The 22,544-nt window shown below is 42.5% G+C and overlaps 1 protein-coding gene across 5 annotated transcripts in view; it reads left to right on the top strand.

Moving 5' to 3' along the window:
* Positions 1 to 352: 352 nt before the first annotated feature.
* Positions 353 to 22,544, top strand: part of MDN1 (midasin AAA ATPase 1) — a 153,657-nt gene continuing 131,465 nt past the window's right edge. For 4 of the 5 annotated variants that reach the window (XM_059083214.2, XM_067011467.1, XM_067011468.1 and 1 more), the window contains exons 1-5: positions 353 to 631; positions 7,490 to 7,716; positions 19,127 to 19,351; positions 19,708 to 19,815; positions 19,896 to 20,088. In XM_059083214.2, coding sequence (XP_058939197.1) covers positions 530 to 631; positions 7,490 to 7,716; positions 19,127 to 19,351; positions 19,708 to 19,815; positions 19,896 to 20,088 — 855 coding nt within the window. In that variant the 5' untranslated portion in view covers positions 353 to 529. The remainder of the gene's footprint in view (positions 632 to 7,489; positions 7,717 to 19,126; positions 19,352 to 19,707; positions 19,816 to 19,895; positions 20,089 to 22,544) is intronic. The other variant, XM_067011469.1, reaches the window with a different exon arrangement.

Genomic DNA, 22,544 nt, shown 5'->3' with positions numbered 1-22,544 from the left:
GAATTTCCACAGGCCAGAGGTCTTAAAAAGGGAATTGCTGGGTCAGAAGGGGCGAATCTGCTTTTCATTCCTATCTGATCTTTTCGCCTGTTGAGGAAGAAGGAAGCAGGAGGATCCCACAGCCCTACAGGCTCCCTAGCTTCTCCCGCACGGCGGAATCTTCTGTCTCGCTATCCCACCACTCGTCGTCTCCGGACCTCCCATCACAGAAAGCTCTCGCCTCGGCTCTAAAAGCCACTTCTGCTCGGATTCCCCAGAGGGAGTTGGCCGGATAGGGACGCCCGCATTTCCGGTGCCGAGGGGGCGGGGCCGGCGTCGCAGGCCGGCGCCGTCGCAGGCCGGTGACGCAGTGCGCCGCGTGCTCCCCCCACGTGTGCCGCAGCTCTCTGGGTGTCCGCGGAGAAGCGGCGGTTGTTTTCTCCGGGGGTGTAGTTGGTGGAAGCTCCGGCGCGGGGACCTCAGCGGCTCGGGGGCTCTGAGCGCGAAGCAGGGAGCTTCGGTGGCCGTCTGGGGCGGAGGGCCCGCGGTCATGGAGCACCTCTTGCTGGAGGTGGCGGCCGCGCCTCTACGGTTAATCGCTGCCAAGAACGAGAAGAGCCGCAGCGAGCTGGGCAGGTTCTTGGTCAAGCAGGTAAGAGCCGGAGCGAGAGGGAAAGCGCCCGGCCGCCCCCGCCACCCCCCTGGCGCGTGCCCCATGGCCCTACACGGAGACGCAGGGGACCGGAAAGCGGCGTCTTGTCACTCTGGCCCGTTCCCCAGGGCTGGCCCGTGGCGGAGGCGTCCGCGCGCGTTTGAGGAGCCAGGAAGGAGCCTTTTGTTTTTCTCGGGGGGAGAGCCTTGCCTTCCCCTCTCCACTGACTTACCCCCTTGCAGAGCCCTGACTGCGTGCGGCAGACGTGGCCTTCGGAGAGAAATGTGGGTGGTTTTTCTGTAATTGAGGTTGCGTGTCTGCCCTTTTGACATGTGTATTATCTAAGTGTGCCGAGTCCAGCCACCCCTGTTAGCTTGGGTGAATGTTTCCTGTCTGCCCAGTCCCGACTTTTCGGCCCTCTGACAAGCATTGATTGTGTTCCTGCTCTGACTAGTACACAGTGTGGCACTTTGAGGAGACATAAATTCGTTAAGGTCTCTGCCCACAGGGAATTTAGCGTCTATCTTTAGAGACCGTTCATAAACACAGAAAACAACTGATGGACAAAGCGAGACATTGAGTGCATAATTTCTAAGCCATGGGAAGTATGAATTGGTTTTCTGGGAAATGGGTGCTCTGGCCTTTTAAGAGCGATCTCTCGTTTACCACCAGGTGTCTGAGTTTTTTCACATGACATTTTAACTTTGTGTTTTGTGCTCCCCCCCATATCTATTAGCTTCTTTTTTACAAATTAATTTATTATTTATTTTTGTCTGCGTTGGGTCTTCGTTGCTGTGCGCGGGCTTTCTCTAGTTGCGGCGAGCAGGGGCTACTCTTCGTTGCGGTGCGCGAGCTTCTTATTGTGGTGGCTTGTCGTTGCGGAGCACGGGCTCTAGGCACACGGGCTTCAGTAGTTGTGGCATGCGGGCTCAGTAGTTATGGCTCGCGGGCTCCAGTGCGCAGGCTGAGTAGTTGTGGCGCACAGCCTTAGTTGCTACGCGGCATGTGGGATCTTCCTGGACCAAGGCTCAAACCCGTGTCCCCTGCATTGGCAGGCGGATTCTTAAACACTGCACCACCAGGGAAGTCCTGTTAGCTTCTTGAGAGTAGAACATTTTTTTTTCTAATTCCATTATGTATACCGTATATATCCTATTGCTTAGGAAACAACAGCAGTATTTTGTGTCTGGAGTAGCTGGGAACTAACATGAGAGGCATTTCTGTTTGCTGACAACAAATGAAAGTGTATAGCAAAGGGGAGGGAGCAGTGGAAGGTATGCCTGAGGTTATCTGGGTTGTGATTTCCTCAGGGAAGGGAATCACTAACATAAATGGAGACATCTAGGAAAGAAAACGGATTTTTGGTGGGCTGGACTAAGGAAAGAGATGATCAGTTTATATGAGCTGAGCTTGTGGTGACAGGCTCCTGAATTATGTATTGTGGCTAGAAGTATTTTTCTTTAAGTGGGCTTGCATTTAGAACAGAGGTTTTGAAGCTGGGGCTCATGGACCATGGGCAACAGGGGATTTATTTATGATTCTCCACTGTAATTGGATATAAAATTGGTGCTTATGTATTGGGAGTAAAATGAGAAAAATGGTTTGTAGCCGTTTTTAAGAGAATCTGATATTTTGAAGTGTGAACCTCTCAGGTAGATTCTGAGACTATGTAGTTTCATTTGATTTTTTTTTTTTTTTTTTTTTTTTTTTTGCGGTACGCGGGCCTCTCACTGCTGTGGCCTCTCTCGTTGCGGAGCACAGGCTCCGGACGCGCAGGCTCAGCGGCCATGGCTCACGGGCACAGCCGCTCCGCGGCATGTGGGATCTTCCCGGACTGGGGCACGAACCCGTGTCCCTTGCATCGGCAGGCGGACTCTGAACCACTGCGCCACCAGGGAAGCCCTCTGAGACTATATAGTAATGCTGAGGAACTTAAAAGCTACTCGAAAGTTTAGTTGAATTAAGGAGATTGGGACACCTGTGCTTCGCCTATCTTTGTCTCACGTTATCTGTCTCTGAGAGATGTTTTTCAGGTTTTTTCCTTTCCATTTTCAGTAATAGTTTCAAGCCTTTCACTCAGAGAAGAGTTGATTGTGTTGTCATTCTATTTTTCTCCTATTTTGGGAAGCAAAATAATTTTTACTGGAAAGCAAAGACTTTTTTTTGGCCAAGCCACGCAGTTTGTAGGATCTTAGTTCTCCAGCCGGGCATTGAACCTGGGCCCTCTGCAGTGAAAGCACGGAGTCATAACCACTGCACTGCCAGGGGAGTCCCAGCAAAGTTCTTGAAACATTGCTTCTCATGAAGTTTGGGATCTGAAGAATTTTTTAGGATTGTGCTGCCTTTTTTTTTTTTCTTTATCTCAGCTGGTGACACCACTGTCTCTCTATCCAGTCCCTTTTCACTCCTTTTCTGTCACGTACAGCCAAGTCCTCCTGATTTTCCTTACTCAGTATTGGATCTGTTCCTTTCGCTTCCTTCCTGCTACCGCTACCATCCTACAGTTCTGACTCTTAATTGCACCGTGGGGGTGTTCTTTCCACCACCACCAAGCAAGTCTCAGACACCAGCTGATGTCCTACAGTTAACTCAATTCTGACACTGTTTATCTGCAGAAAGCATCATATTCTTCAGGGTAGAGGCTCAGCCCTAAAAGACTTCTCCCACCCGCAACATACACACGGGTTGTCACCTGTGCTTATGATCAACTGGCTATAATTTGGAGGTTCCAATGACCTCTTCCTTGGGTTTAATTAATTTGTTAGAGTGGCTCATAGAACTCAGAGAAATGTTTTACTTACTAAGACAACCAACCCTGAAGCTCTCTGAACCATGTTCTTTTGGGTTTTTATGGAGGCTTCCTTACATAGGCACAGTTGATTAAATCTCTGGTCATTGGTCATTGAAGTGTACAGTTCATTGGTTTTTGCTCTGTTCACAGATATATGCAACTGTCACCACAGTCCATTTTGGAGCACTTTTGTTACTTCAAAAAGAAGCCCCTGTTCCCTTTAGCTATTATCTCCCATCCGTATTCTGGTCATTTAATATAAATTATCATTAATAAGATAAATCTGAATCTATTGCCATTCTGCCTAAGAGCTCTCCACTGTCTCCAGAATCAAAATCCAAGCTTTCTAAAATGATATATAAAATATTGCTTTTTTTTTAATTTTTAAAGAAACTATTTTCTGTCAATCATATTTCCATTTTCTTTTTTGAAATTTTTTTTTCTTACCCAGTCTGGTTCTCAACTGGGGGCAATTTTGCTTTCTGAAGCAAATCTAGAGATGTTTTTTGGTTGTCACAACTTGTGATGGGGGTGTGCTATAGGCATCTAGAGTGTAGAGGCCAGGGATGCTGCTGAACACCTTCTAGTGCACAGGGTAGCCTTCACGATAAGGAAATTATCCAGCCCCAAATGTCAGTAGTGCAAAATTAAGAAAGAAACCATAGATATATGTATACCTAATAACAGAATATCAAAATGCATGAATCAAAAAGTGACAGAAAAGGAAAAATAGAGAAACTCAAAATTATTGGAGACTTTTAACACTCTAGCCTCGGTCACTGATAGTACAAATACAGAAGATCAGTAAGGATATAGAAGAATTGAACACCATCAACAAACCTGAGCTAACTGGCATTTATAGAATGCTGTGTACAGTAATTGCAGAATACATACTCTGCACATCTGGAACGTTCACCAAGATAGATCATAAGATGGGCCATTAAACAAGTCCCAACAAATTGAGGAGAATTGAAATCATACAAGGCATATTCAGTTACCCCAGTGAGATTAAATTAGGGGGCGAAACCCTCAAAATGGTGCTGGGAAAAATCCCTAAATGTTAGAGATTAAATAAGAAAATTAAAAGAAGGAAATTCATAACATTTAGAGGGAAATTTATAACATTGAGTTCTTATATTTGGAAAAAATGGTTTGAAATTTGTGGTATTTCTTAAGCTTCCACCTTAGGAAATTAGAAAAAGAAGAGCAAATTAAACGCAAAATAAATAGAAGGAAGAAAATAATAAAGATAACAGTGGAAATGAATGAAATAGAAAATGGACAAACAGTATAGCAAACCAGTGAAACCAGAAATTGATTCTTTGAAAAGATTGACCAAGAATAAAAGGGAAAAATCCAAACTATTAGAATGAAAGAAGGCCACCATTACAGAGTTTGAAAAGAATTAAAAAATAAGTAATATGAAAAATTTTATGCCAATAAATTAGACAATTTAGATTACAGGAGCATTCGGAGAATATAAATGACTAAAGCTCACTCAAGGAATAGACAAAAGCAAGATAGCAATAGAGCAAAACTTCCTCAAGCTGATATAGAGGATCTACAAACACCATCATAGTTAATAAAGGAACAACCCGATTTAAAAATGGGTAAAAGATTTGAATAAATACGTCACAAAAGAAGATAAATAAATGACTATTAAATACTTCATACCATATACCACTCCACCTCAACTAGAATGGCTAAAATTAAGACCGATTGTGTTGGTGAAGTTATGTGTTGGTGAAGTTATGTAGCAACTGGAGCGCTCAGTTATCACTGGTGGGGATGTGAAATGGTGCAGATACTCTGGAAAACAACTTCTATTAAACATTGAAAATTTTCTTAAAATTTTATTTATTTATTATATTTATTTATTTTTGGCTGCATTGGGTCTTTGTTGCTGCGCGCAAGCTTTCTCTAGTTGCGGCAAGCGGGAGCTACTCTTCCTTGTTGTATGCGGGATTCTCATTGCGGCGGCTTCTCTTGTTGCGGAGCACGGGCTCTAGGCATGCGGGCTTCAGTAGTTGTGGCATGCAGGCTCAGTAGTTGTGGCTTGCGAGCTCTGAAGCGCAGACTCAGTAGTTGTGGTACATGAGCTTAGTTGCTCCGTGGCATGCGGGATATTCCCGGACAATGGCTTGAACCTGTGTCCCCTGCATTGGCAGGAGAATTCTTAACCACTGTGTCACCAGGGAAGTCCTAAAATTTTTTTTTAATTAAAAATAAAGTTTAGGGAATTCCCTGGTGGTCCAGTGGTTAGGACTCCATTATTTCACTGCCGAAGGCCCAGGTTTGATCCCTCGTGGGGTAACTAGGATCCTGCAGGCCATGCGGCATGGCCAAAAGTGTATTAACAAGTTGAGCATAGTTACTGTGTGACCCAGCAATCTCACTCTTCGGTAATAGAAAGATTAAGAGTAACGAAAATATGGGGGGGTGGAGAAATTGGAAACTTGGGATTAACAGATACACACTGCTTTATATAAAATAGGTAAATAACAAGGACCTACCATATAGCACAGGGAAGTATATTCAATGTTGTAATAAACTTATAGTGGAGGGGTTTCCCCGGTGGCACAGTGGTTGAGAGTCCGCCTGCCGATGGAGGAGACACGGGTTTGTGCCCCGGTCCGGGAAGATCCCATATGCCGTGGAGCGGCTGGGCCCGTGAGCCATGGCTGCTGGGCCTGCGCGTCCGGAGCCTGTGCTCTGCAACGGGAGAGGCCACAGCAGTGAGAGGCCCGCGTACCGCAAAACAAACAAACAAACAAACAAACAAACAAACAAACAAAAAACCTATAGTGGAAAAGAATCTGAAAAAGAATGTATACATATGTATGTATATATATGTATAACTGAGTCACTTTGCTGTACACTTGAAACATTGTAAATCAACTACACTTCACTAAAAAAAAAAAAAAAATAGTAATGAAGGACTTCCCTGGTGGTCCAGTGGTTAAGACTCTGTGCTACCACTGGAGGGGGCCTCAGGTTGGATCCATGGTCAGGGAACTAAGATCCCACACACTGTGCAGTGTGGCCAAAAACCAAAAAAAAAAAGAGAGTATGTCCATCAATCTCTTGTACATGAATGTTCATGGTAGCTTTAAACAGTGCAAATACCTATTAACATGTGAAAGGATAAACAAGTTGTGGTATGCTTGTATGGTGAAACACTAGTAAGTAATAAAATGGAATAAATTATTAACACTACCTACAAGTACAACTTTGGAACTTTGGAAAAATTATTATATTTTTGAATATGGTATTTAGGTTGTGCTCAAGGTGTACTCTTCTAGATAACCATTTAGTGTCAAAGTCTTTAGGCTATAAATTCATAGCCTTGGGCTTGCTGGGTCAGAGGGTGTACGCCTCGGGCAATTTAAACCCACTGTCACATTGCCCAGCAGCAAGGGTTGTGCGGACTTGGATACACACAAGCAATATGAGACCTTTTATATACTTTTCAGTTTTCCTTTTTATGCTTATGGACATACTGAGCCCAGGCACTAGAATTTTGTGGTTTATTTCATCTTGCATATCAAAGTGTGGCTGTCTGCCTTGGATCTGTCTTGTTTATTAATTAAAATCTGAAGCCTTCATGGGGATATATCATCATTCATTTCCAGGAACTGATTTATCTTTATTTTTTCCTCAAGAGAGTTGGCAGGTTTGCATACTAACTGCACTTTATTTTTCTTCATTTAATTCCTATTTTCCTCCAAGACAAAGGCGTTGGGTGAAACACTGGATTTCCTGGAAACTGTTATGACTCTGAAACAGATTACTTTTCAAGGAAGCTGAAGCTATGTAGCATTTTACATGGAATCCTGGTGTCAGTCCTTTTACCTCAAACCCCAGTGGACTGAAACTTATTTGTAACAGCGTTGACATTCAATTAACTAATCCTTTATTGCCAAAAAACCCCCACCATGTTTTATAAGATAAACTCAGTTATGAAGTCTGGCAATTGGATATTTTGATTTTAAGCCAGGACTCTGTTCTTTTGTAGCAGTAGAAATGAAAATCATTTATGTAGAAATTTTGTTTTGCCTTTCTCTCAGGTGTGGACCCCTCAAGATCGTCAGTGTATCTTGAGTACCTTAGCACAGTTACTTCTGGATAAGGATTGTACTGTGCTGGTTGGCCGCCAGCTGCGCCCTCTCCTTTTGGATTTGCTGGAAAGGAATGCTGAAGCCATTAAAGCTGGGGGCCAAATCAACCATGACTTACATGAAAGGCTCTGTGTGTCGATGAGCAGACTCATCGGTAACCATCCTGACGTCCTCCCGTGAGTAACAGTTTTATTCTTCACGTTTCTCCTTGAGGTGGTAGAACCTACTCTCTCCTGGGAAGTAAGGAGGAGTCTGAGCTGAGATGAAAAGAAAAGTGGAAATTCAGAAAGGGGAAAAAGGAGTGGTACTATTTTATAAAAATAATCACAGCAGAAGCCATTTATCCAGCTCAGTTCAGTGACCATTTACTAGGTTTTAAGTCTTGACCATCAAGACAGGTCTGGAAAATATAACCAAGATATCTCCCTGCCCTCAAGGATTCTGTCACCTGGCAAGACATGCATATAAGGCAGATCTAAATGAGTTTTAGCTGAGGCTCTTACAGCATCCATTTCAGATGGGTGAGATTCTTGCTTGCTGGAACAGCTGAAGTGAGTGGGTTACAAGAGCTCTAGTGTCCTTTCCAACTTTCTGTAAATCTATCCAGATGCAAAGTGTGATAAGTTGTATTAGACCTGGATTCTAATGCATTTCTCTTTTGACCTGCTCTCTTTCCAACTTGGGCTGCTTCACCCCTCCTTAGGCAACCAGCTCCCACGAGGTCACCCCAATAATGCTGAACTTAGCGTGGATGCCCAGTCAGCATAGCGCCCTGCAGCCCGGAACTCCTGGCCCAAGCCATCCTCCTGCCTCAGCCTCCCAAGTAGCTGGGGCGGGCTATAAGCATGTGCCATTGCACCAGGCTTTCTCAAAATGATAGGTTTGTGTGGAATAGTCAAAAGAGGCAGCTAAATGAGTGTCACGGGTTTTTCAATTGAGAAGATAAAGAACTTTAACTCTAAACATGAATAATGTTCTGTGTACTTACAGGAGCATCTTTTAAAAAAAATTAATTAATTAATTGATTTTGGCTGCGTTGGGTCTTCATCGCTGCTCACAGGCTTTCTGTAATTGTGGCGAGCGGGGGCTACTCTTTGTTTAGAGCGGGGGCTTCTCATCCTGTTGGCTTCTCTTGTTGTGGAGCACAGGCTCTAGGCATGCAGGCTTCAGTAGTTGTGGCACGTGGGCTCTAGAGCGCAGGCTGAATGGTTGGTGGTGCTCGGGCTTAGTTGCTCCGCGGCATGTGGGATCTTCCTGGACCAGGGCTCGAACCCGTGTCCCCTGCCCTAACAGGCTGATTCTTAACCTGCACCACCAGGGAAGTCCTAATTAATTTTTTTACTGGAGTATAGTTGGTTAACGATGTTGTGTTAGTTTCTTCTGTACAGCAAAGTGAATCAGCCATACATATACATATATCCACTCTCTTCCAGACTCCATTCCCATATAGGTCATTACAGAGGATGGAATAGAGTTCCCTGTGCTATACAGTAGGTTCTCACCCCCCCCCCCCCACAAACTTATTTATTTATTTATTTATTTTGGCTGCGTTGGGTCTTCGTTGCTGCACGCAGACTTTCTCTAGTTGTGGTGAGCGGGGGCTACTCTTCGTTGCGGTGCACAGACTTCTCACTGCGGTGGCTTCTCTTGTTGCGGAGCATGGGCTCTAGGCACACGGGCTTCAGTAGTTGTGGCATGCAGGCTCAGTAGCTGTGGCTCACAGGCTCTAGAGTGCAGGCTCAGTAGTTGTGGTTCACGGGCTCGCAGCTGCTCCGCGGCATGTGGGATCTTCCCGGGCCAGGGCTCAAACCCGTGTCCCCTGCATCGGCAGGCGGATTCTTTACCACTGTGCCACCAGGGAAGCCCTACAGTAGGTTCTTATCAGTTATCTTTTATATACAGTAGTGTGTTTATGTCAATCCCAGTCTCCCAGTTTATCTCCCCCTTTTCCCCCTTGTAATCATAAGTTTGTTTTCCACATCTGTGACTCAATTTCTGTTTTGTAAATAGGTTCATTTGTACCATTTTTTAGATTCCATATTTAAGCACTATCATATGATATTTGTCTTTCTCTGTCTGACTGACTTCACTCAGTAGAGCATCTCTTATTAGTCTTCGTCAACACAATAAGTACACTTTGACTTTCCTGGAAGTATAATCTCTCGTCTGGTCCTTGGATGAGGTAATAAGAAATGAAGGCTTGGGGAAGTCATAATTTGTGTGAGCTTTTCTAAAAGAGTAGCAAAAAAAAAAGGGGGGCCCAGTTTGATGGGACTAAAACATATACAGCAAAGATCACCATCGTACGAGGTATCAGGAGCTTATCCTCTGGGTTGATTGAGGATCTGGATTGTGGCCTCACTGGGAGCTTTAGTCCCCTAGGTGTACTTGACTGTGATACGGTTTCACAGGGTGTGCTTACTGTCCTGTGCTTACCCTGTAGGACTGACGTGTGAGTGACTTCAACCCCACTTCTCTTAAGCCTTAGTGGTAGAGTGCTCTAGGGCTGTGCTTGAGAGTCATTAAAATGGTGGATTGGCTACATCTGCTTTCCCATCAGCTTCAGATTTTATGTTCATATTCAGTGAATGTGAGGCACACTCCTACTTTTTCTTTTCTTTTTGCCAAGGCAGTGTATTTTACTTATGTTCCCACCTTGTTCCAGAAATGATATAATGCAGCCACAAAGGTGCCCATGATGGAGTAACTTAAAAACAAGGAAAAAAAACCATGTGTAAGTGTGTGTAAATGATGAGTCAATGCATGATATGAAATGGACTATATAGGTAGTGATGTGGAATGGGATTTCGATTTTTAGTTTTAAGAAATATAGCTGATTAGTTTGGCTCGTGCTCTAAATTTCCTGTTTGGGAATTTACCTAATGTATTAGGAATATACCTAATGTATTTAGGTAGGATGCAGTCATTTATTCAGTAGGTAAATATGAGTCCTCCCTTTAAGCTCTGGGCCACATCATGGGGGTGAGAAAGTCAAACATAATGAGTTTCTGTATTTGCAAACAATAGGATACACTACATTAATAGAGGTGTGAGCCACATACTTAAGGGAAGCAAGGAAATCATTAAACTAAGAAAAATGAGTGTGTTAACTTCTTGGAAATTAGAGAAGTTTTCGGACGTGCAGATTGTGGGGGAAGAGTGAGGAGTGGAAGAATGAACAGATGAGAGGTGAGATGGGGTGAAACTCTAGAGAAGAGAGACTGGAGAGGAGGGACCCAGTCAGGCTCCCTCAGTCCTCATGACATTCATTTTCGTGTTCACACCTCTTTCTGAGGCCAGGGTGTGTACCTGTTTGGAGTTTCCATCAGGTATCTCAGTAGTCACAAGGTATTTCTTTTTATTCCTTTGCTTATGCTAGTTGTTCATTACTGGTCCCCCTTTCCCTAAGCTTTTTTGAGATATAATTGACCTATAACACTGTGTAAGTTTAAGGTGTACAGTGTGGTGATTTGATACACATATTGTGAAATGTTTACCATAGTAACAGTCAACACATCCTTCACCTCACATAATTACCATTTTGTTGTTGTTGTTTGTTCATTAATGTTTTTACATCTGCAGTCCTTGAATGCATTTTTTACTCTTTGGCAGATTCTTCAGCAGGACTCTGAGAACACTCCTGGTCTGTTGATGCTTTCTCTATTCTGCTATACTAGTTTAGGTTTCAAAGTTCTATTTTTGAATAATCATCTAGTTCTGTTCCTACCTTTCCATTCTTGTGTTCCTGGATTTCTTCAGCTGTAGCTTTGTAGATGTTTCAGATGGTTAATACTACATTGTGTGTTTATTTTTTTTTTTCCGTTAGTGTTCTCTCAGGAGTGTAACCTTACTTTTAAGTTCTGATTGTACTTTACGCTTATATTTTGCATCTTTTAGTTCTTTGCTTTTTTAGTTTGCTCCCCCTTTCTTGTTTCTCCCCTCTCCCTGGTCCTTGCGAGTCCCTCTAACACACTGTCCTTTCGACCGTGGCACACAAATCTTGTGGAAATTGCCTTTCATTAATGATGAGGACTACAGCAACCGCTGTCCCATTTTATTGACATTGTCTCCAACCCTCAGAGGTTGGGTGTTATTCCCATTCTCCAGATGAGTAGACTGAGGCTCAGAGATGCTAAATAACTTGCCCAAAGTCCCTTTGCTAGAAAGTGGCAGAGCTGGAATTCAGTCCTAGGTTAGCTGCTTCCAAAGCCCATGCTCTTTTTTTCTACTTGGTGGTGCTGCCCACTCATCCTGTTTGAGCCATTCATGTATTTGTTGACTGATTTACACAGAACTTGATCTGAACAGCATGTTATAGCTAATGATTATGTTTTTACTCCCAGGAGGGAAAGAATACAGCAGTCCCCTTTTATCTGTGGTTGTGTTTCCCGTGGTTGCAGTTACCTGAAGTCAGTCATACCCCCAAAAATTAAATGGAAAATTCCAGAAATAAACAGTTCATAAGTTTTAAGTTGCATGCTGTTCTGAGTAGTATAATGAAATCTTGTGCTGTCCTGCCCGGGATGAGTCATCTCTTTCTCTAGCATATCCATGCTGTACTTGCTACCCACCCACTAGTCCCTTAGTAGCCATCTGTGTTGTGGTATTAAAGTGCTTGTGTTCAAGTAACCTTTATTTTACTTAATAATGGCCCCAAAGCACAGGAGTAGTGTTGCTGACAATTTGGATATTCTGTGCCTGATTTATAAATTAAACTTTATCATAAGCATGTATGTATAGGAAAAAAGTATGTACAGAGTTCAGTACTATCCGTGGTGACAGGCATCCACTCCGGGTCTTGGAACCCATCCCCCGTGGATAAGGGGGGACTCTGGTAATCACCTAAGTTCCTTTGGGTTGTACTGGGTTACTTTCTTGGCTTCAGTTTTGCATTTGCTGTCAGCTTGTCCTGGACGTGTGGATCCACATCTGTGCTATGTCTTTGATTGGAAAGAGCAATAATAGGTGGGCCTAGTAATGGTCTTTTGTGAACAATAGCAGGTGGAATGCTATGGTGGAGCCTGCTTCATGTGTAAAATGCTGTATATATATGGACAATCATGCTGAAATCAGGCTGGCATAGAGTGGAATGAGGGACCAAAAGTAGTTATGCTTTTATAAAGCTCTGCTTCAAAACTGTGTTCAGGAATGTTGTAAAGGTAACACACATTTAATTTTAGACTTTTTTACCCCTCAGGAATGATTTTACTTATTCTGGTGGCATTTTTCTGAGGAAAAGAACATCCTCTTTTAATTACAAAAGCAACATATTCAAGTAACACTCAATAATACAGAATCGTAAAAAGCTAAAGATCCTGTCCACCCTGAAATCCTACTCTCCAGAGATAACTGCTATGTTTGGTATGTTTCCTCCCAAATCCCTTTTCTTTTTCTTACTCTTGCACCATCTGAGAGTGTGCACACTGGTATATTTACGTGCACACATTTAAAAAATAGCTTTATTGAGATGTAGTTTATATACCACATAAGTGTACAATTCAGTGTTTTTTTAGTATATTCACAGGTATGTGCAACCGTCCCCACAGCAAATTTTAGAACATTTGTGTACATATTTTCAAAATAAAATTTTAATAAAATCTAAAAACAAACATTTGACTATATACTAATTTTAATAAAAATACATATTACAATTTTTAACTTGCATCTTGTTTTTAAATTTAGTCACATGTGGACATCTCTGCATCACTAAATAAAGTTGTTTTAAAAGTTGTGTAGTATTTTACCACTTCTTATCCGTTTGTTGGGCAATTAGGTTGTTTTTGAATTTTTTTTTTTTTTTTTTCGGTACGCGGGCCTCTCACTGCTGCGGCCTCTCCCATTGCGGAGCACAGGCTCCGGATGCGCAGGCTCAGCGGCCATGGCTCATGGGCCCAGCCGCTCCGCGGCACGTGGGATCCTCCCGGACCGGGGCACGAACCCGCGTCCCCGGCATCAGCAGGCGGACTCCCAACCACTGCGCCCCCCGGGAAAGCCCTGTTTTTGAATTTTTGATGTATAACGTGACATTGAACATCCTTGGCCATGAAAATCTGTGGCTCTGCCATGGGAATAGGAGTGTGGATTTTGGAACAGAATGGTGGTATGTTAGTAATAACATATTTATACAGGCTTTAGAGTATTTAAGTAAGTAGATAAACATTATCTTTTTAATCTTTGTACTGTGATATATTCAGCCACTCTTAGTCCCATTTCAAATCTTTAGAGGGATTAATTAAGTTAGCTAAGTTGTTCTAAGTGTCAGAGCCAGAACTGGACCACAGGTCTTACTTCTAGATGCTGAGTTGACCAAGTAAGTGGCTGATCCAAGATTAGACGGATAGTGTTCCTTGTTGTGTTTTAGACCTTATGACTCTTTGTTTTATCCCAGGAAAGAGACCATTCTCCACAGACTTCGAATATTCTCCAGGGAAAAATCTGATCATGTTATTCTCTGCCTAAGTATGCTTTACTGGTCCATCCATCACTGCCTGGATCAGAATTTTAGAGCACTTTCTGAAAGTGATGGGTCTTTAGAGAAAAGGGTTGGTGTAGTCACCTAAGCTCAGGAGGGAATATCAACCCATCCTCCTTTTGTATACTTACAGTGGACCACAGTCTGTTTCCCCTATAAGGGAAGTCTTCTACTACACATGTTTACAGCCATTGCCTGTAATTGCCTCTGTTCATTTCCCCTTATCCTCAGAGACCTCTTGGGTCGGGTTGATGACTTGGTTACTGCTTATCTCCTACATGTTTGTTGCTGCCCATTGGTTCCACGTGCATTGCCAACACCAGCTGCCCATGAGCTAGTAGACAGCCAGCCTCCCACACCACAGCTGCCATGTCCTTCTTCCAAGCCACAGCTGAATCTCTTTTTTTTTTTTTTTTTTTCTGGCTGTGCTGCTCGGCATGTGGAATCTCAGTTCCCCAACCAGGGATTGAACCTGTGCCCCCTGCAGTGGTAGCGGGGAGTCCTAACCACTGGACCACCAGGGAAGTCCCCAGAGCTGAATCTCCTGAGATCCAGTTGTCCATCTGGGTCTGGTGACCCAGACACCTGCCGTCTTCTGCTTTATTTTCTGCTGGTGCTTTCTTGTGATCACTGATGAACTTCCAAGCTCCTCTTCCTTCTTCGAAGAACTTGGCAACCGGCCCATCGTCTTCTTCCCCAGCCCAGCTCCTGTGTCACACTTGGAATATCCATGCAGTGCTGACTCTTGTTCCTTGACTAGTTAATCTCCAGTGGACTTCTGTGTTCTTTCACCTACCCTGCTCATTGCAGTGGTCACACCCTGGGTCTAGCTCACATCTGCACCACCACCTTACAAGTCACTGGCTCAAATGCTCCATTCCCAGACTGCCATCTCCTATCCTACTAGTTCATTTAACACACTAGTCTTTCTCCTCACTGGGACTGCCAATTCTTTCTTCCTGTTAATCAGCTCTTTCCAGTTTGTACCTTCCTTATGTGGCTTAAAATTCTATTTTTGACCTTATGGTTGCTGTCTTTCTATTAATATCTGCTTTTTTGTCCGTCAGTTCAGTGTTCTTATTTATCTAGAAAACTCCAACTCTTGATGAATCCACTTTCTTCATGTCTGTAGTAGAGCAACTGAATCACACATCTGATTGTGGAGTTGGAAAGCCTGGATTCAGATAGCCTCTTTACACTTAGTAGCTTTGTGACCTTGAGCAAATAAACTAACCACTTCAGTTTCCTTAGCCTTACATTTGGGATAATAATACCTACTGCTGACATACTCCCTGTTCTGGTCCCACTTCAGAGTAGACCGGGCTAATGAGAGTACAGAAAGAGCCAAACCAATAGCTTTCATTGTAGACCAATACTTACTGGGCAGAGAGGAGTTTGCTTTGATTCCTTTTTCCACTTCCTGGGTTTCCTTCTACTCAGCATGCCAAGGAGTACTGTAGAAACAAGGATGTGCTTCTACATCATTTACTACCTGAATCCACTGAGAATCACCGTGTTTGCAGTATACATAAATTCTGTAGAGTATGTTTAAGTTTTTAAAGTTTATTTTCATTCTTAAAAATGCACATACTTTTTTTATTATGGTAAAAAAATCATAAAATTTGCCATCTTAACCATTTTTAAGTATGGAATTCAGTAGTGTTAAATATATTTGCATTGTTGTAAAACAGATCTCCAGATGTTTTTCATCTTGCAGTACTGAAACTTTATACTCTCTAAACAATTCCCCTGTGCTCCTTCTCCCCAGCCCCCAGGTAATCACCATTCTGCTTTCTGTATCTGTGAATTTGACTACTTTAGATACCTAATATAAATGAAATCATACAGTATTTATCCTTTTATGGTTGGCTTACTTTACTTAGTGTAATGTCCTGAAGGTTCATATATGCTGTTGAATGTGACAGGATTTACTTCCTTTTTAAGTTTACACAGTATTGCATTGTATGTATATACCACAGTTTATTTATTCATCTGTCGAAAGACATTTGGGTTGCTTCCACTTCTTGGCTATTGTGAATAGTGCTGTTATGAACATGTGTTTGCAAAGATCTCTTTGAGACCCTGCTTTCAGTTCTTTTTCTATATACCTAGAAGTGGAATTGCTGGGCCATATGGATAAGTGCATCATGTGATTCACTGTATTTCAATCTAATTAAATTAGTATGTTTGCTTTGTGGTGAAAAAAAGATAAGCTAGTTTTGTTTTTGTAAATATTTATTTATTTATTTGCTTGTGCCAGGTCTTAGTTGCGGCAGGCAGGCTCCTTAGTTGTGGCACGTGAACTCCTAGTTTCAGCATGAACGTGGGATCTAGTTCCCTGACCAGGGAACAAACCCAGACCCCCTACATTGGGAGCAGAGTCTTATCCACTGTGCCACCAGGGAAGTCCCTATTTATTATTTTTTTAAATAAAATGATGTATGTATTTATTTATTTATGGATGGCTGGCTGGCTGACTGCATTGGGTCTTTGTTGCTGCACACAGGCTTTCTCTAGTTGCGACGAGTGGGGGCTGCTCTTCATTGTGGTGCGCGGCTTCTCATTGTGGCAGCTTCTCTTTTTTTTTTTTTTTTTTTTGTGGCGGTACATGGGCCTCCCACTGCTGTGGCCCCTGCCATTGCGGAGCACAGGCTCCGGATGCGCAGGCTCATGGACCCAGCCACTCTGCGGCATGTGGGATCCTCCCGGACCGGGGCACGAACCCGCGTCCCCTGCATCGGCAGGCGGACTCTCAACCACTGCGCCACCAGGGAAACCCATGGCAGCTTCTCTTGTTGCGGAGCACGGGCTCTAGGTGTGTGGGCTCAGTAGTTGTGGCTCGCGGGCCCTAGAGCGCAGGCTCAGTAGTTGTGGTGCATGGGCTTAGGTGCTCCGCGGCATGTAGGATCTTCCCAGACTAGGGCTCGAACCCGTGTCCCCTGCATTGGTGGGTGGATTCTTAACCACTGCGCCACCAGGGAAGCCCCCTATTTTTTTTTAAAGGAACCTCTGGACTGTTTTCCATGGAGTTGCACCATGTTATCCTGCCAACAGTGCACAAGAGTTCCAGCTTCTCCACATCCGTACCAACAACTGTTAATTTTTTGTGTTTGTGTGTGGTTTTTTTGTTTGTTTGTTTTTGGCCACACCATGTGGCATGCAGGATCTTAGTTCCCCCACCAAGGATCGAACCCATGCCCCCTGCAGTGGAAGCATGGAGCCCTAACCACTGAACCTCCAGGGAATTCCCTCATAGTATTCCTTATAGTCTATTTTATTTCTGTGGCATCCGTAATGTCTCCTCTTTCATTTCTGTTGTTTTTTGAGCCTTCTATTTTTTTCTTAGTTAACCTAAAAGTGTATCACTTTTCTTGATCTTTTCAAAAACCAACCCTTAGTTTTGTTGATTTTTTTCCCTGTTGTTTTTCTAGTCTGTATCTTTGCTCTAATCTTTATTACTTCTTTTCTTTTGTTAGCTTTGGGTTTAGTTTATTCTTTTTTTAGTTACTTGAGGTGTAAAGTTAGGTTGTTAGCTTGAGATCTTCTAAAATATACGTTTGTAGCTATAAGCTTCCCTCTTATCATTGCTCTTGCTGTATCCCATAGGTTTTGGTGTGTTGTATTTTTCTTTTCATTTGTTTCAAGGTCCTTTCTGATTTTCCTTGTGACTTATTTGATCCATTGGTTGTCTAAGAGTGTGTTGTTTAATTTCCACATATTTGAGAATTTTCCAGTTTTCCTTCTGCTGTTGCTTTCTAGTTTCATTCTATTGTAATATTTTGTATTATTATACAAAAGGTATTTTGTGTAATTTCAGTACTTTAAAGTTTGTTGAGACTTGTTTTGTGTCCTTACATGTGCCCTGTCCTGGAGAATGTTCCATGTGCAGGTGAGAAGAATATATATTCTGCTGTTGCTGGGTAGAGTATTCTGTATGTGTCCGTTAGGTCCCTTTGGTCTAAAGTGTTGTTCAAGTCCTCTATTTCCTTATTGATTGTCGGTCTCATTCTATCCATTTAAAGTCTGTTTTGACTGATATTAGTATAGTCAGTCACTCCTGCTCTCTTTGGATTACCATTTCTATGGACTTTTTTTTTAATCTCTTCACTTTCACCCTATGTGTAGCCTTAGATCCAAAGTGGGTTTCTTGTACATATCATACAGTTTGATGCTGTTTTTTTTTAAAATATCCATTCAGCCAGTTTGTGTCTTTTGATTGTGAGTAAACCATTTACATTAAAAGTAATTACTGGTGCAGAAGGACTTACTATTGCCATTGTTAATTATTTCCTGTATGTCTTGTAGCTTTTTGTCCCTCTTTTCCAATCTTACTGCCTCTCATGAGGATCACCTCTTCGTCTTTATTTTTTAAATAAATAAATTTATTTATTTTTGGCTGTGTTGGGTCTTCGTTTCTGCGTGAGGGCTTTCTCCAGTTGCGGAGAGCGGGGGCCACTCTTCATCGCGGTGTGTGGGCCTCTCCCGTTGCAGAGCACAGGCTCCAGACGCAGTGGGTCAGTAGTTGTGGCCCACGGGCTTAGCTGCTCCACGGCATGTGGGATCTTCCCAGACCAGGGCTCGAACCCGTGTCCCCTGCATTGGCAGGCAGATTCCCAACCACTGCGCCACCAGGGAAGCCCACCTCTTCATCTTTTCAGGTGCAGCCAAAGCATTTCTTCTTGACTCTCCCAGGTTCAGTTGAATCTGTTTTCTTTGTGCCTCTCGTTGTTTCTGTGACTCTCTTCCTTCCTAGATAGCAAGCTCCTCAAGGAAAGTATCTCTTGGTTTTGTACCTCCAGGACTTAACACAGTGTCTGAAACACTCTCACTCATAGTGAGAAGTCAGTACATATTTGTTGAAAATGAGTTTATTTTCAGTAGTAAACACTTGTGATAAGTTCTTGTGGTTTTTGTTTCCTCTTAGATATCTCATGCTGCAATTCTGGTTCCTGCACTTGAACAGAATATAATCTTAGGACTAGGTGGCTTTAAGCATTCATCTCTTTTGGTTCTCAAACCCTTGGGAGTTACTGTTATGTTCCATTGTCTCATTAAGTGGATATGTATACTTTGATATTCTTACGAAGCAATGAAAGGTCTTTTTCTTTCTGAAGGTTTGCCCTGAAGTATTTCAAGGACACTTCTCCAGTCTTTCAAAGACTCTTCCTAGAGAGCTCAGATGCAAATCCAGTCCGGTATGGGCGCAGGCGGATGAAGCTGCGGGACCTGATGGAAGCAGCTTACAAGTTTCTGCAGCGAGAGCAGTCTGTGTTCCGGGAGCTCTGGGACTGGAGCGTGTGCATCCCACTCCTCAGGAGCCATGACACCTTGGTCCGCTGGTACGTAGCTGTCAGGCTGTTCTGTGCTTCTGGCGTGGGGGTGTTTGAGGGAGTCTGGAGTTGTGTGCATGAGGAGGGAAGGGAAACCTTTTAAAAGATGTCATTTTTGTTCTGGTCCCTTTGGGGTTCTTATTCCCTTTCATGTGTTATTTCAGAGAGAAATCAGATGGTATGAGTGGAATTCCATTGTTTTGTGTTCCATTAGGTGAACTTATTTTGCCAGATTTGTGTTTTCTACCCTTCCCTGTGTTAATTATAATATTTCCGTTTCTAGTGTTTAGTTGGCTAGCACATTTTTTTTTTATTCTTTAGAATCAGCTGCAGGTCCTGAGTTTATATACTTTGGTTTTCTCCAGGTACACAGCCAATTGTCTTTCTTTGGTCACCTGTATGAATGAAGAGCACAAGTTATCATTCCTTAAGAAGATTTTTAATAGTGAGGAACTGATCCATTTCAGGTTAAGGTAAGCAGGAGCATTCCTGGAGATCTCGATGTGTCTTTACTGGGCATTAGAGTAGTTGATGAGATCCTCATTTTCCTCAGGTTACTAGAAGAGGCCCAGCTGCAGGACTTAGAGAAAGCCTTGGTGTTGGCCAATCCAGAAGCCTCCCTTTGGCGTAAGGAGAAGGAGCTGCAGTATTTACAAGGACACCTTGTTTCAGCTGACCTCTCCTCCAGGGTGACTGCTGTCTGTGGTGTGGTGCTGCCTGGGCAGCCGCCAGCCCCTGGAGAGCAGGTATGTTGACAGCAGTGGCGTGTGTGCCCTCTTCCATCCAAACACTGAGTGTGCATTTTTCCTTGGCTGGGCTCTGTGTTCTAGGTGTGAGCCAAATCGAGTTTGCCAGATTACTGTTCCACTTACAGAAGTGTTCAAGGAGAGAGTAAGAGAAATTCACCCAGGACCCTCCTCTTTGATAGTCACTTTGTTCCTATTTAGTGTGAAGTCAGAAATTGTAATGATGCCTATGCAAAAGCTTTTAACTTTAGCAAAGCCCTTCCACGTATGACCTCATTTACTTGCTACAGCAGCTGTTTGAAATTGGGTGGCCCACGTTGTGATACCATATTTATGTAAAACTAAGGCAGAATGACTTGCCCAGGACCTGTGGGGGCTGTCCTTTGGCAGAGATGGGACTAGGCCCAGGTATAACTCCCTGGCCTCTTTCTGTCAGAATATTCTCTTTGCCTGTTGCGTGAGAGGCTAGCATCTGTAGTGAACTCTTCCCCTGCCATAGCAAATGACCTTTCCAAGAGTGTGCCTCCAGACTACACTTTGGAAAGTCTTGTAAATCAGAGTCTGGTTCCATAATCTGGGAACATTGGGAACCAGTCTGTTTTTTCCCCAGCAGTCTTTAGTCAGTTGTCACTTTGTCTGATGGTCAGACCCACCCAGTTTTCTTCCTGGAACAAGTCCTGAGTCATTCCTTGAACTGTCAGTTTGTATCTGGGAAGTACAAAATTAAAAAGATAAGTATAATATAGGTATAAAAAAGTGCATGTCTTAAGTGTACAGCTGCATGATTATTCATAAATAAATATCTCTGTCACCAGCATTGGGACGCCAGCATTTCCAAAGCGCCTCGTGTTTCCCTCTGGTCAGGAAGACCTCCCCACCCCTCTTTAACCACTCTCCTAACATAGATTAGGTTTGGAGCATTAGGACTTTAACATAGGGGAGGATTCTGGGTGGGGTAGGCTTGATATACTGGGTGGCAGTGGCAGAGCACTGGGGCAGAAGTGCAGAATGTAGCTACAGCCCAGCCTGCCTGCCAGTTGCTAAGAGTAACAGCTCTGCAAAAAGTTCGAGAGCTTCCAGCCCTGAATCTCATTTTGTCCTCACATATCTTTAGGGGACAAGCTATATTTGAGAATTTACCATTCCTTAAAAGTTAATAATCATTGCGCTTTTCCAAGAGGTCCTTTTTTCTGTGTCATTTTAGGTCCATTGTTATTTAAATTTGTTTAAATTGTGGTAAAATGAATGTAACATTTACCATCTTTACCATTCTTAAGTGTGCTCTTCAGTGGTGTTAAGTATATTCACGTTGGTAGCAAACAAACTCCAGAACTTTTTCATCTTGCAAAACTGAAACTACTCATTAAACATATTGGGTACATTATTATTATTATTATTATTTTACTTTTTGTTATGGAAAACGTTAAACGTATTCCAAAGTAGAAACAATAGTGTAATGAATCCACATGTACGCATCATTTAGCTTCAGTAATTATAAATTCATGATCAGTTATGTTGCATTTATATTTCTGAGCACTGTCCTCGCACCATATTGTTTTGAAGCAACTCCCAGATACCACATCATTTCTTACCTAAATATAGGCATACCTTGTTTTATTGTGCTTCTCAGATATTGCAATTTTTTTTTTTAACAAGGTTTGTGGCAACCCTGCCTTGAGCAAGTCTGTTGGTGCCATTTTTCCAGCAGCATTTGCTCACTTCGTGTCTCTGTGTCACATTTTGGTAATTCTTGAAATATTTTAAACTTTCATTATTTATATTTGTTATGGTGATCTGTGACTGGTGGTCTTTGATGTTATTATTGCAAAGATTACAACTTGGTGAAGTCTCAGATGATGGTTAGCATTTTTAGCAATAAAGTATTTTAAAATTAAGGTATGTACATTGTCTTTGAGACATAAAGCTATATTGTACACTTAATAGACCACAGTGTAGTGTAAACATAACTTGTATGTGCACTGAGAAACTGAAAATTTTGTGTGACTTGCTTCATTATGGTATTTGGTTTATTGCTGTGGTTTGGAATTCAACCTGCAAAATCTTTGAGGTATGCTTGTAGGGGTGTGTGTGTGTGTGTGTGTGTGTGTGTAAAAGGAAAAGACTTTATGCTAACTATTATATATAGGATGTATATATAATACAAGGGAAATATATTCAGTATCCTGTGATTAACCATAATGAAAAAGAATATATGTATAGCTGAATCACTTTGCTGTATAGCAGAAATTAACACAACATTGTAAATCAACTATACTTCAGTAAAATTTTTTTTAAAAAGCAGAAAAGGACTTAAAAAAATTCCCAGAACTCTTTATTACACCTGGAAAAAATTGAACAATTTTATAGTGTATCCTTTTAGTGTCCTTACTCCCCTGATGGTCTCATAAGTATGTTGTGCATTCTTGATCTTAGACGGGAAATCCTAGAATATGGTA

Source organism: Kogia breviceps, chromosome 13 (assembly GCF_026419965.1).
Source record: "Kogia breviceps isolate mKogBre1 chromosome 13, mKogBre1 haplotype 1, whole genome shotgun sequence".
NCBI classification, from domain to species: Eukaryota; Metazoa; Chordata; class Mammalia; order Artiodactyla; family Physeteridae; genus Kogia; species Kogia breviceps.
Note: the sequence above shows the minus strand (reverse complement) of the source record. Positions and strands in the feature narration are given on the sequence as shown.